Raw genomic sequence first — 12,618 nt, forward strand, 5'->3', positions numbered from 1 at the left:
AACAATTTCTCATGCCTGTTCCAAATTCTATACTAATATCTTGGCACAGCAGGATTTGGTGCCACGGGCCTCAGTGGAAGATTCTTTGAGAAGTTCAGTAAGGTGTGGACAGGGGGAGATGCAGACAAACATCACCAGCTCTTCCCTGTGGTCCCTTCCTTCACTCTGTCTCCTTTAACAACACAGGAAGCTCTCGGGGTGAACGCTGTTGTACGGCTGTTGGATGTGGAATGAGAAACAGAATTAGGCAGGTGTGAGTATGCGCCACAGCGAGATGGGAGCACCATGTTTGCTTCCTTCCTAGCCCATCCTGTGCTAACCACATTCCTTAGCCGCTGCTAGCCCCCCTTGGGACTGAAGGAGGAGGAGGATGAATTGTTCTTCCCGAGTAATGACCATTATTTTGAGGTAAGGGAGGAGTCAGGCCAACTTAGCAGCACACACAATTTTATCTGCTTCCCCGGTACAGTTGCCTATAAGATGTCTGGAAGAGGCTTCTGCAGAGTGTTTACTTGTAACTTTTTAATTTAATAGTTTATGTTGTTAAAAACAGGTCTTAAGATCACCCGCATGTCAGGCAAGTGTGCCATCAGTAAGCTACATGGCAGCCCACGGCTTTCATTGGTAGAGACTTCGGCCAAGTAATCTTTCGAACACGTGGAAAGCACAAAATAGCTATAGGAAGCAGCTCAGCCGCTGACCCCTCTCAGAAAGTTCTGAAGTAGTCTCTAGACCATGGAGTATGTGCTTTAAGAATTTGGGAACATAAAGGAAATGATTCCAGTGTTTAGCCAAAGCCTGTCAGAAACTCAAGGCTACTGTCCATTTCGGAATCATTTTATCTCTTTTTATCATGATACCAGAACGTCTAAAGAGGGAGGAAAGTTTGAGAAGGAGAAATTCTCAGCTTTTTTTGTTTGTTTTTTGTTTTTTTGCATTGTTAACACAGTGTTTTAGGATTAAACAGTACCATATTCTGATCTGCTCACTTCCTGGCATCACGACCTTTTCCCTAACTGGGAAAACCACCCCTGTCCCATCATCAGTGGCTTCTTGTTTGACTCTGTGCTGCAAAAGCTAGGAAGCAAAGCCCAGTGAGACCCCAAGGTCGTCGGCTCCTGCCTTTGTGCCAGGACGTGCAAATGACCCAGGCCAATCACTAACCTGTTTTTAAAAGACCTCCAATCAGAAGGAGTCCAGGCGCCTTCCTGCGCTGTTGCTGGGTGTAGTTGCTCACCCCCAATGCCTTCTCATCTACCCTCTTATCTCAGGCTTCTTTTTTCCTCCTCACTTCCAGGGGCCCCCTTCTTAGCCTGGTCTCCGCTTCCTGCCGCCTGGTCCCAGAATTGCTGGGAGACAAGTGTTAGCCGGCAAACAGTCCAGAGGGAAGGTAAGTCGCAGGCCCTGGTCCTCCGGCGTCTGGTCCCTACCTCCATAGGGTCAGGCAAGGGTCAGCGGCACCCCTCCTTTTACAAGGCATTTATTTGGCAGGGAGTGGGGTCTCCACCAACCTCAGCAAACACTTCAGATCCCTTCAGCTTCCCCAAGGCTGACATTTCTGTGTCGCTTAGCAAGTGGGACACTAGGGGGCTCCCAGGAGTCGGAAGAGGCAGAAAGTTGTTTGAATGAAAACTGACTCCACTCCGGGACTGTGTTTTGAGAATTCAAAATTTAAGTTTTATTTTTATTTTTTTTAGTCATCTTTAAAAAGAACCTCACGTGCCTGAAAACTGCAGCAGCTGGTTTACAAATCGTTTTGCTTGGCTGTCCGGAGGCGGCAGCTTTTAGGGCTGAGCTGAGATGTTTGAAAGGTGGAGCCCCGTTGACCATGAGCTATGGTCTCCTTCCCGGCCGCAGCCTCGCAAAGTTCTGTGCCTTAGGGTCAGAGGTTCCATTGTTCCTGGAGCTGAGCGTGGGGCCAGCGGTGTAAGTAAAGAGGTCTTTTCTTTTTAAACTAGTTTCTTCCTCTTTTTAAACATGAGGAGAGAGAGAAGAAGAAAAAAATTATGGAGATTTCTTTCATTCTTCTCTCTTTAGTGGAAAGAAAAGAAATAAAAATACTTGGATTTGTGTGTGTGTGTGTGTGTGTGTGTGTGTGCGTGCTTGTGTGACACACATAGAGAAAATATAAATGTTCCTCTTTCCAAGTTTTACAGACGCTAAAGACTATTAAATACCAATGTAAGATGTTAGAACATATTATAGGGACAAACTGGGGCATTTCACTTTATTAAAGAGAATATGTTTAAATGTGAACTCACTACTTGGTGTTTTTGCCCAAGCAGTTAGTATATATCTTATAAAAAAATAAGGGTGCTTATACAATTTTTTAGATGTGTTTATTATTTGTCTTATTATTTCTGAAGCACACAAAGGGGGTGTGCAGGGGAGCCCAGGTCGATGATGCTCTACTGCTTCGCTTCCCAGTCAGGTGTAGTGGTTTAGCCCTGAGCCAGTAGCTACCCTTGGCAGCTTGTTTTCATTAAAGTGAAATCAGGCTCACCCAGCGATCTTGTTTCCATGTTTGAAACTTTTACAGCAAACTCGGTAGTATTTATGGAAAGAAAGGGTTACTCTCTTCTTTCCTCTCACAGAGGAACTGAAATGGGTTGAAATCGTGACTCAGTCAACTTTGTTTCCATTCATCCGCAGAGGCAGCCTTCCTTTCTCCTGGGAAAGGCAGACAGGGGTTTAAAAGGCCGGTGGCCGGTGCCCCAAGCGGTCCCAGCGCCAGGAGCGACCCTTCCCTTTCACCTCTGCCTATCGGAGACCACTTAGATATTGAAGCGGACTGGACGGCTGGATTCAGGAAGCCATGAATCATGTCATCAGAAACGAGCTGCAGACTTTAAACTCCGTTCAGCATGTGGAAGCGGCAGAGAAATGACCTGTCCAGACAAGCCGGGGCAGCTCATAAACTGGTTTGTCTGCTCCCTCTGCGTCCCTCCAGTGTGTAAACTCTGGAGCAGCCGGCGTCCCAGGACCAGACGGAACCTCTTGCTGGGCACTGCCTGTGCCATCTACCTGGGTTTCCTGGTGAGCCAGGTTGGCAGGGCCTCCTCCCAGCATGGGCAGGCCACTGACAGAGGCCCACCCCACAGCCTCGACATCTCCAAGGTATCCTTCCCTGAGATCCCCCTGGATGGTACCCTGGCCCCTCCAGATTCGCAGGGCAATGGGAGCACACTGCAGCCCAACGTGGTGTACATTACCCTACGCTCCAAGCGCAGCAAGCCTGCCAATATCCGTGGCACGGTGAAACCCAAGCGCAGGAAGAAGTATGCCCTGGCATCTCTAGCCCCTGGTCAGGAGGCGCTGGTTAAACCATCCTTTATCCTGCAGGAAGTTGCACCGGCAGCAGACGCTGAAGTACCTGGCTATGATCAGGGCTCCCTGACTAAGGTTGGAGAACGACCCTGGAGGGTGCTGCGTGGTCCTGGGATCAGAACTGGGGGTTCAAACTTGCGGCAGCCTAGGGCGCGAGAGAGCAACATTAGGATTTACAGCGAGAGCGCCCCCACATGGCTGAGCAAAGAAGACATCCGCAGAATGCGCCTGCTGGCTGATGGCGAGGTGACTAGCATCCTCCCAGCAGTTTCGAAGAGTGGTGCCCGCTTGCTGGTGTTGGAAGGCAGCACCTCAGGCTCGGTGCCTGGCTGCGGGCCTAGCCCCTGTGGGCTACTCAAGCAGCCCCTGGACATGAGTGAAGTGTTTGCCTTCCACCTGGACAGGATTTTGGGTCTCAATAGGACCCTGCCATCTGTGAGTAGGAAGCCGGAGTTCATCCAAGGTAACAGATTTACTAGCTTCTTATTTGCAGCTGTTGGGGATTTGGGAATCATTTTCTCTTTTTCCCTCACCCTCTCTAAATGATTGTCCCCCACCCACACTTCCCATTTGGACAGCAGCAACAGCAGCAGCGCTGTCTTTCCATATGCGTGACATTCTTTCACGCAGTCTGGCGCTGTGGGGCATGTGAGAGTAAGCCTACACTGCAGTCTCTGCTCTCCACGTCCCTCACTGCACGTTTTCGTGGCATATTAAATCTCATTCAAGCCAAGGGCAATTTGCACGATGACAGGAAGCCAGGGTGGAGGTAGAGGATTTGCTGACGGCCCTGCATATTGTTACAGCGTCCTGTGGAAACTTCCTTCCAAGGACGGCTTAAAGAATAAGGGGGTGTAGCGGGACCGGAGAGATGGCTCAGTGGTTAAGAGCACCCAGTGCTCTTGCAAAGGACTGGAGGTGGAGTTTTGTTCTCCACACATACATGGCGGCTCCCAACCGCCTGTTTACTCCAGTACAAGGGTGTCCAATATTGTCTTCTGACCTCTGCAGGCACCGCGAATGCTCTTGCACACGTGAAAACAAACACTTCTATACATAAAATAACGATTCAATAATAAAAAAAGAGTAGGAGGAAACAGTTCTTTCCTCAGTTAATAGAATCTTTGCCAGAGTTTCAGACTGAACTGATCACCTAAGAGTCAATGCAATGACTCCCTCTCACCAATCGAGTCAACCTCTTTTTCTAATATATAACGAAAATAAGGCAAAGCCATTGACGTACTTAGGATGTATACTAACTAGCCATGTAATTTCTTTAAATTCCATGCTTTATGGAGCACGACTTTCAAAATCGTGTCTTCCTGGAACACAAAGGTAGTGTCTAGGCGTGCGGCCGCTAACTGAAGTTTGGGGTCACAGTGCTGGTCCGTGGGAATGATGATGCCACAGAGCTGACAATCTGAATAAGGACGCCACCACAGGGTTAGGATCTGAAGTACCCTCAGTCAGTGACCTGTGTTGGAACATAGAATAATCCATACGTTGCAAAATAAATCCAGGCTGAAACGTTAGCCTATCTCTCAAGCTTCCCCAGCTATGGGACGGCAAGGCTGTCTCCTTCATGCAGCTGCTCACATGTGGAAAACAGTCCCTGGCACAGACTAAACCTTCAGTAACTGTTGGCTGTGGCTGCTATTACACCAAGTACACGAAGTCCTAAGTTCTCTGAGTTACTTTGAGCCTTCAGCCCTCAAAGGTCATTTTCTCTTGTGAGGAAAAAAAAAAAAATAACCTAGCAAACTCTTTCTCTTGACTCTCCCTGATTCATGCCAAGAGCTCTCTTAGATATTTCATTCTCTGCCTTGGGTTTCTATGTTATCCCAAAGCTAAGATTCAGTAAAACTTGTTAGGACCAATATGGACAACTGGGTGACCCCTCAGTGTCCTTTACTTCATTGTTAAGATATCGGCATCTGTGTCCTTGCCTAAAACACAAAAGGCCCTCATTCAACCCAAAACACCAAATGAATAAATAAAATATCAGTAATATATGATATGTGGAATTGGTAGTAATTATGATAGGCAAGGTGCTACCTGTGCTGTAGGCACTTGGTAATGCCTAAGTGAATGTATCTTAGTGTATTTGACCTTGACAGATGTGGGGACAGAAAGTGGTAGAAATCCCTGTTGGAAGAAAATTCCTTCCCGTTCCTGGAATTCCTTCATGAGAACCCTTTCCTTTGTTGAAGTTGTCTACAAAATCTGTTATCTAAAAATCCCGGGATATTCCCATATCTTGGGAAACCAACACCCACATTTGGGCACATCCCGCTGTCATTTCCTTAATAAAACACAACTTAGTTTTATAAAAATAAATGAAACATAAAACGATGTTTTCCCAGTAACTTTAAACTTGTCATCTATAAAGACCCCAGTGTCAACACTAGGACTAACATAATGGAGTTGTTAGCCATGTGCCTTAGACCACTTACTACCCTGCACCTGGCATCATGGTGCACTTGGGAAACCCCATACAAGGACAGAAAAGCCACACCCCCAGCTCCTATTACTTCTGTTGCAAGCAGGGATATTCAGAAGCTATAAAAGGTTATGAATTTTTCACCAAGCCACATGACTAGTGACTAGTAGAGATGGAACTTGTTCCTGCTTCTTCACAGCTTAATTCTTCCCCGGGTTTCTTCTGTGAGCCAACACCATATTTTAAATACTATTTGGCACAGTTATGGGATAACAACCAAACTGTACACATTTAGCATGACAGTTTCTGATTGTGCTGCTATGTCGACATGTTTATCTTCTTTTTCAGCTCAATAATATAACTGTGATAATGTCTTTGCTCAGGGGAAGAAGTATTGATGCTCCACTCTGGGCATGGTGGCACTTACTTTTACATGCAAGCTGAAATTCTAATGTTTAACAGTGTGAGCGCGTGCACATAAAAATATACTTGAACACGTCAATTTGGTTTTTTTTTCTGCCTCTCTTTTCTTACACAAGACTCTCAAATTATTGCAAAGGTCATCAGATGTTTTGTGGTGTTGTGCTGATATTTTCAGATGACTTTTGAAAATAAACTATTTAAAAATACTCGTCTAGGCTAAGACAAAGCAGACTGTGACCTTGTGAAAGTCAACACATTTAAAAAGAAAACCCAGGGCTGGGCAAGGTGGCTCATCAGGTCAAGGCATTTGCTGTCAGGCCTGGTGGCCTGAGTTTGATCTCTGTAACTCCCACAGTGGAAGGAGAGAAGCAGACTCTGAAAGTTGTCTTTTAACTTCAACAAGAGCCCTGACATGTGTGCCTTTCCCCCAAAAATGAATGAATGAATGAATGAAGAGTGGAAACCCAGTGTCCTCTGCGACCTCTGAATTAGTAAGTTTGCCTGACTTCCCTCGAGTCTGCACGTTACTGTGAGTGGATATCTCAGGAACACCATTTGGGTAGCATTTAAGCATCTTGCTGTTTTTCATACCCAGCATAGAAGATGCATTATGTATGCTTTATTTTTAGGATGCCGTTTTATTGCCATGGAGCTGTCATACTGAGTTAGGGGAGGCTAGTTCCAGAGATCCTGAGCAGGAAGCTGCTGAGATGACAAACTACAGGCCCCCCACAAACTTCCATTTAAATTCGTGTATCCCGAGTTGCTCTCGGTTTCCCAACTTGCATTGCCTCTTCCTATTATAGAGCAGAAGAAATGTATTGTTCCCCCCCACCCCTCGTGCCTTCTCGAGTTTACTGGAGCAACCTGGGGAGTCCTAGCTGATGGTGTAACCGCTGGGCTGAAAGAATGGCAGCTCTACTTTTCATGTTGTTTCAGGGGTCAGGTAGAGATGGGGTCCATTTCTTGGAGTTCTGTGAATCCCTCCACGATTGGAAACACAGTGGTTCTGAATTCTGCAAACTTCCAGCATGTCTGCAAGCTTTCTTAAAATATTTATTTAGGGAGTGTACAATCATGCTTTATTCTTTAAAGTGCATTGTGCTCTTTATCAGAAAAGTCCTAAGGCTCTTTCTTTAGCAATCAAATTGAGCTGGCCAGCTTAATACTTGCATTCATTTGCATTCAAAAGTTTCCTGAGCATCCCGTCCAAGCATCACCGGCTGGCTGCAGTGTCCTCTTATTTGTTTATGACATACCTTCCCAGACACGCTGGAGACCTGGCAACCTTCTGCTATGCATCCAGAAAGTTTTCCTTTATCTCACACAGGATTGGAACAGAAGTGATAATGAGTGTTTGTCATGGTGTTCACACTGTGAACATGTGTCTCTACTACACACAAATCTTTTCCTCTAGGATTTTATATATATATATATATATATATATATATATATATATATTCATTGAATACTGGTGGTTTTATTTTTTTTTATTTGTATGGTATATTTTTTTATTTGTATGGTATATTGGGGATAGTGTATATGTGGGGTATTCATATATTTTTCATTTTTTAAAAATTTTATTGATTTTTATTGAGCTCTACATTTTTTTTCTGCTCCCCTCTCTGCCTCTCTCCTCCCCTTCAACCCTCCACCAAGGTCCCCATGCTCCCAATTTACTCAGGAGATCTTGTCTTTTTCTACTTCCCATGTAGATTAGATCTATGTACGTCTCTCTTAGTGTCCTCATTGTTGTCTAGGTTCTCTGGGACTGTGGTTTGTAGGCTGGTTTTCTTTGCTTTATGTTTAAAAACCACCTATGAGTGAGTACATGTGATAATTGTCTTTCTGGGTCTGGGTTACCTCACTCAAAATGACGTTTTCTAGCTCCGTCCATTGCTTTAACAACTGTTTATGGAGCTCCCACTCTATAGCAGTCTCCCTTCCGGCCCTTTGGACTGGAAGATTACACACCATAGTTCAGGGTGGTTGTCCCTGGGGACCGGACATCACCGAATCTTGTGAGAGTGACTCTTACTGCCATTGACTGTAGGCTTCCTGCAGCAACCCCGTGAGCTCAAGGTCATGACCTCTCTAGATAGCTCTGCAGCTCTGGGTTGCTGGAGGGGCTGCACAGCTTCAGCAGGACCAGACAACCTAAGGGGCAATGCTTATGACTTCAGTACAATTTGGCTTTAATCATCTTAATGTATTGGCATTTAACTTTGTTTGTGGAGCACTGTCCCAGAACAGGGGAAGGGAGTAGGGCTTCTCATTCAAGGAGGTGTGAGACCAAGGGTGTATATTGGCAGTATATACTGCCCGAGTCTGATTCCTGATCCATTCGTTTACTGAGCCTTTTTTATTAGCATAATAATGATGGAGATTAGAACAATCATATTTGTAATAATATTTAACCTGGCCTTATTATTAAAATGGACTCAACACACACATATAATCAATATGTATAATTGATCAACACACATAACATATATAAAATTGATATAAATATAATTGAGTCAATATCTATAGACTCAAATATTTATTGTAGTACCTACTTTATACTTATAATGTGACCTTTGTTTTCATTTAGTTTCTAATCTGATTTAGCATCTTGTGGTGTGCTTTCTAGTTCTCTATATTTCTACTTGAGATCAGTAAATGGGCACCTACAACTGATTCAAAGCAAACCCTGTAGCTGGCAGTGGATGATACGATTGTCTCTAGGTTTTGGAAAGAGAACACTTTCCACTCCGTAGCTCATTAAGTCCTGCAAGAGTCTCACGGTAGAGGTGTCCTGTGGAGAAACTGAAGCCTAACAGATGGCATAGGTCCCAGGTGATGCCTCCTGGAGCTGAACTACAGGTGTGAGTTGGGAGGACTCAGTAGCTCATCCTTCATCTCTGCCTTGTGGCCTCTGTGATCAATCATGTCCTAGGAGGTTCTGCAGGGATTCTACCCGCATTCCTCAGCCATGCAGGCTGCAACCTCCTTATTTCAACAGCCTTATTTTCTTGTCTGGCCTGAGTGTAGTGCTGATGTCTTTATAGTTTGTCTCATATCAGTAGACCGAGGTCAGAAGGAGTGTGTGCGTGTGCATGCATATGTGCATGTGTATGTCTGTGTCTTTGTGTTTCCACCTCACCTTTCTTGTCCCTGAGTTCTCTAGCATCATGGATGTGTGAGAATCAAGTACCAGGTGAAGAGAATGAGGGCATGGAAATCTTCATACAACACTAGATCTGTTTCTCAAGTTTCTCTCTAACCCTCATTCATTTTCAGAGAGGTCTTTGGAATGGGAGGTTACTGGGGTCTTGCAGCAGCTACATATTTATTCTGAGCCCAATAGCTATGTCATAGAATATAAGAGTCCTCCGAGAACAGTGGGAGATTATGAAACAAATCATTCATGTATCAGAGTTGCTTTTACATTTATTTAGTTGTGTGTGTGTGTGTGTGTGTGTGTATGTGTGTGTAAGAGGACAACATTCAGGAGTCGCTTCTCTTCTTTTACAGCGCCATCCAAGGCTCAAACCCAGATCATCCCATGTGCCCTGGAGGTGCTTTAACCAACGAGCTATCTAACTGGCTCAGGCTTGTCTCTTACAAATCTTTATAGGTAGAGTAGGAGCTGGGATAGGTGTAGGAAGGCAGAAAGCCTTACAGACACGTGAAGGCAGTGTCTCAAGAAATGTCTCAAGTGTCTCAGGAAAATGCAAGTACTTTTAAACTGGAGATTGGGGCTTGGAGCATGGAGGGAGACAAGTCTTCTTAGACATGCAGTGTGATGGTTATCCCATCGGGACCCTGAGCTTTGTCTCCAGTATGTGGGCAATGAGGAGTAACAGTTTTAGAGAAGAGAGTGATGTGGTTGGGCTTGTATTCTAAGGTTACTCTTTTCAGTCACTCATGGCTCCTTTAACAGCATAAACCCAAGACTCCAGACTAGCTTATCCAAAGATAAGGAGGGTGTCACCTCCCAACTGTCACTGTTGAGTCTGGTACCCCTCCCACATTACTCCCACCCTCAAAAGTCAATTTGAGCCTACATTTTTTTTTTTTTGAGACAAGGCCTCTCTACATAGCCCCGGTTGTCCTGAAACTCACTATGTAGATCAGGATAGCCTCAAACTCTCAAAGATCCATTTTCCTCTGCCTCCCAAGTGCTGGGATAAAGGTGCCTGATTCTTGACGTTTTAACACAAACCTGGAAGCAGGAAGAGTCTAGGGGTTTTTGTTGGTAAAGTAGAGACACTTAGGGAGAAGGTGTTCAGGGTAGCACCACAGACAACCTTCAGAACCAAGGGTAGTTTTAAAACTGGAAGCGATGGCTCAGACTGCTTAGGCAGGTCAAGGTGGGTAAGTCATAAAGCATTCCTCCCGGTTCCCAGGCTACACACTTCCCTGAGCAGTTAATGCCGATGGCGAACTGAGCTCTGCTCAGCCCAGAGAAGATGAGCTAAGAGTGAGCGCTAGTTACCGGAATACATAGACATGTATTATTTTGCTGGCAGAAGTGGTCTAAATTACCTAGAATCTAATGCCTCTTTAATTTTAGTTGATAATTGTATATACTTGTGGGTTATAATTTTCTGCTTTGAAGGGGCGTGGTTAAAACAGGCTAATTAAATCTATCATGTCAGATACTTGGTATTTCTTCATAATAAAAACATTTTAGCTTTGCCCCTTGTTTTAAAGGCAGTTTTGAAATACACAATGTATTCTTATTTTAGTCACCATTCTGTGCAACAGATCATTAATTTTAAAAACTGTTCTCCCTCTCTCCTATGTATGCAGATGGGAGTGTTCTCACATGCATATGGCTTGGGTCTTCCTTTATGAATTTCACGGTGCTCTTTTGAGACAGTGCTTCTCACTGGCTCTAGTTGTTTGGGCTAGACTATCTGGATCTCCCTCTCTCTGCCTCCACCCCGACCCCACTCACAAGCACAGGTAGTCACACCCAGAACTCAGGTCTTCATGCCTGTACAGCAAGTACCTTATCCACTGAGCCATCACCCCTGCTGTGAGATTACTGAATCTTCTGTCTTGTATAATTGAAAGTTCAAACCTTTCTTCTTCTTCTTCTTCTTCTTCTTCTTCTTCTTCTTCTTCTTCTTCTTCTTCTTCTTCTTCTTCTTCTTCTTCTTCATCCTCCTCCTCCTCCTCCTCCTCCTCCTCCTCCTCCTCCTCCTTCTCCTCTTCCTCCTTCCTCTTTTAATCAATGTGGCCCATCAAGTAGACTTTCTCTTCTCTCCAGACTCCAGTAACAAGCATTTTATCCTTTTCTAAAAATCCAACTAATTTAGAGTCTACAGACGAGAACACACAATGTCTGTCTTTTCCTTTCTGTTTATCTGGGCAGTGCAAGGTTTCCTTTTTCCTTTCATGTTATCTTATGTGGCAGCATTTCCCCTCATATAGGCAGAATAGTATTCTGTCATGTGTGTGGTAGCGTATAATGATGGTCAGGCAGGTTGCCTCTGTCCTTGGCTGCGGGGAATGATGCTTAGGGAATACAGGAGTGCAGGCTCCTCGGTGAGGTCCTGGTTTCCGTCCCTGGACAGCATCTACAAGTGGGGTTATTGGGTCATGTATTTTCTTTTCCTTCCTCTGAGGACCGTGCAGAGTTTCCCACAGGGACTGTATTCATTTGCATTTTCACCAACAGTGTCTGAAGTTTCTCTTTTCTCGAGAACTCTGCCAGCACTTATTTTACATCTTAATAACAGCCATTCCAATAGATGTGTGATGATGTCTTCTATGTTTCAATTGGCAGAGAAATCTAGTTCCATGACTAGTCCTGAAGCCCACTACTTGGTTAGTTTTGTAGCATCTATACTTACGGAAGGAAGCTCCATAATCTTGACTCTATACCCTTTCTCCTTTAAAATGAACAAACCTAAAACTGTATGGAGATCTGTTTCCTTTTAAGACTCAGTGTGCTGGAGTTTGCTTTGCTGGACTCACACAGTCTTACGAGATGGCTCGAGGAACTTCTCTCTATGTGTCTTTGGTAGGTTAGTATCTTCCTCAGAGGGCTGGGTCTTGCCTCTGGTCCTGAAGAGCATGTGCTGGCGTCAGGATAACATCAACCATAGGTGCCTTTTTTTGAGCCTTGAGATGCTTCTTAGCAAACTTCGTGCCCTAGTGACCTGTGACTTCCAACCAGGTGTGTCAGCTCAGGCTTCAGTTCTTCACTGTTTCTGTCCACTCACTTCTTCACATGGCTGTTTAATATGCCGTGTGTGTATCCCTGGTTGACACTATTATGTTCTAAGATCTGTAAGGCTCAGCTTTTGCCTGGAACCTCAGAGAAATTCCTAGTAAGTTCTCTTTTTAAAAATATACGTCATTTATATTTTCTTCTACCCAAACTTAGGACCAGAGAAGTGAGTCCAGTAAATGACATTTTAAAAGTACTTTCA

At 44.7% G+C, this 12,618-nt stretch overlaps 1 protein-coding gene across 3 annotated transcripts in view; it reads left to right on the forward strand.

The window, feature by feature from the left end:
- Positions 1–1,240: 1,240 nt before the first annotated feature.
- Gask1b (golgi associated kinase 1B) overlaps positions 1,241–12,618 on the forward strand; it is a 39,744-nt gene continuing 28,366 nt past the window's right edge. The window contains exons 1-3 of one of the 3 annotated variants that reach the window (XM_050158752.1): positions 1,241–1,390; positions 1,698–1,926; positions 2,595–3,790. In XM_050158752.1, the coding sequence (XP_050014709.1) occupies positions 2,884–3,790 (907 nt within the window). In that variant the 5' untranslated portion in view covers positions 1,241–1,390; positions 1,698–1,926; positions 2,595–2,883. The remainder of the gene's footprint in view (positions 1,391–1,697; positions 1,927–2,594; positions 3,791–12,618) is intronic. The other 2 variants (XM_050158750.1, XM_050158751.1) reach the window with 2 other exon arrangements.

This window comes from Alexandromys fortis, unplaced genomic scaffold (assembly GCF_014885135.2).
Source record: "Alexandromys fortis isolate MF-2015 unplaced genomic scaffold, M_Fortis_MF-2015_v1.1 scaffold_102, whole genome shotgun sequence".
Lineage (NCBI taxonomy): Eukaryota > Metazoa > Chordata > Mammalia > Rodentia > Cricetidae > Alexandromys > Alexandromys fortis.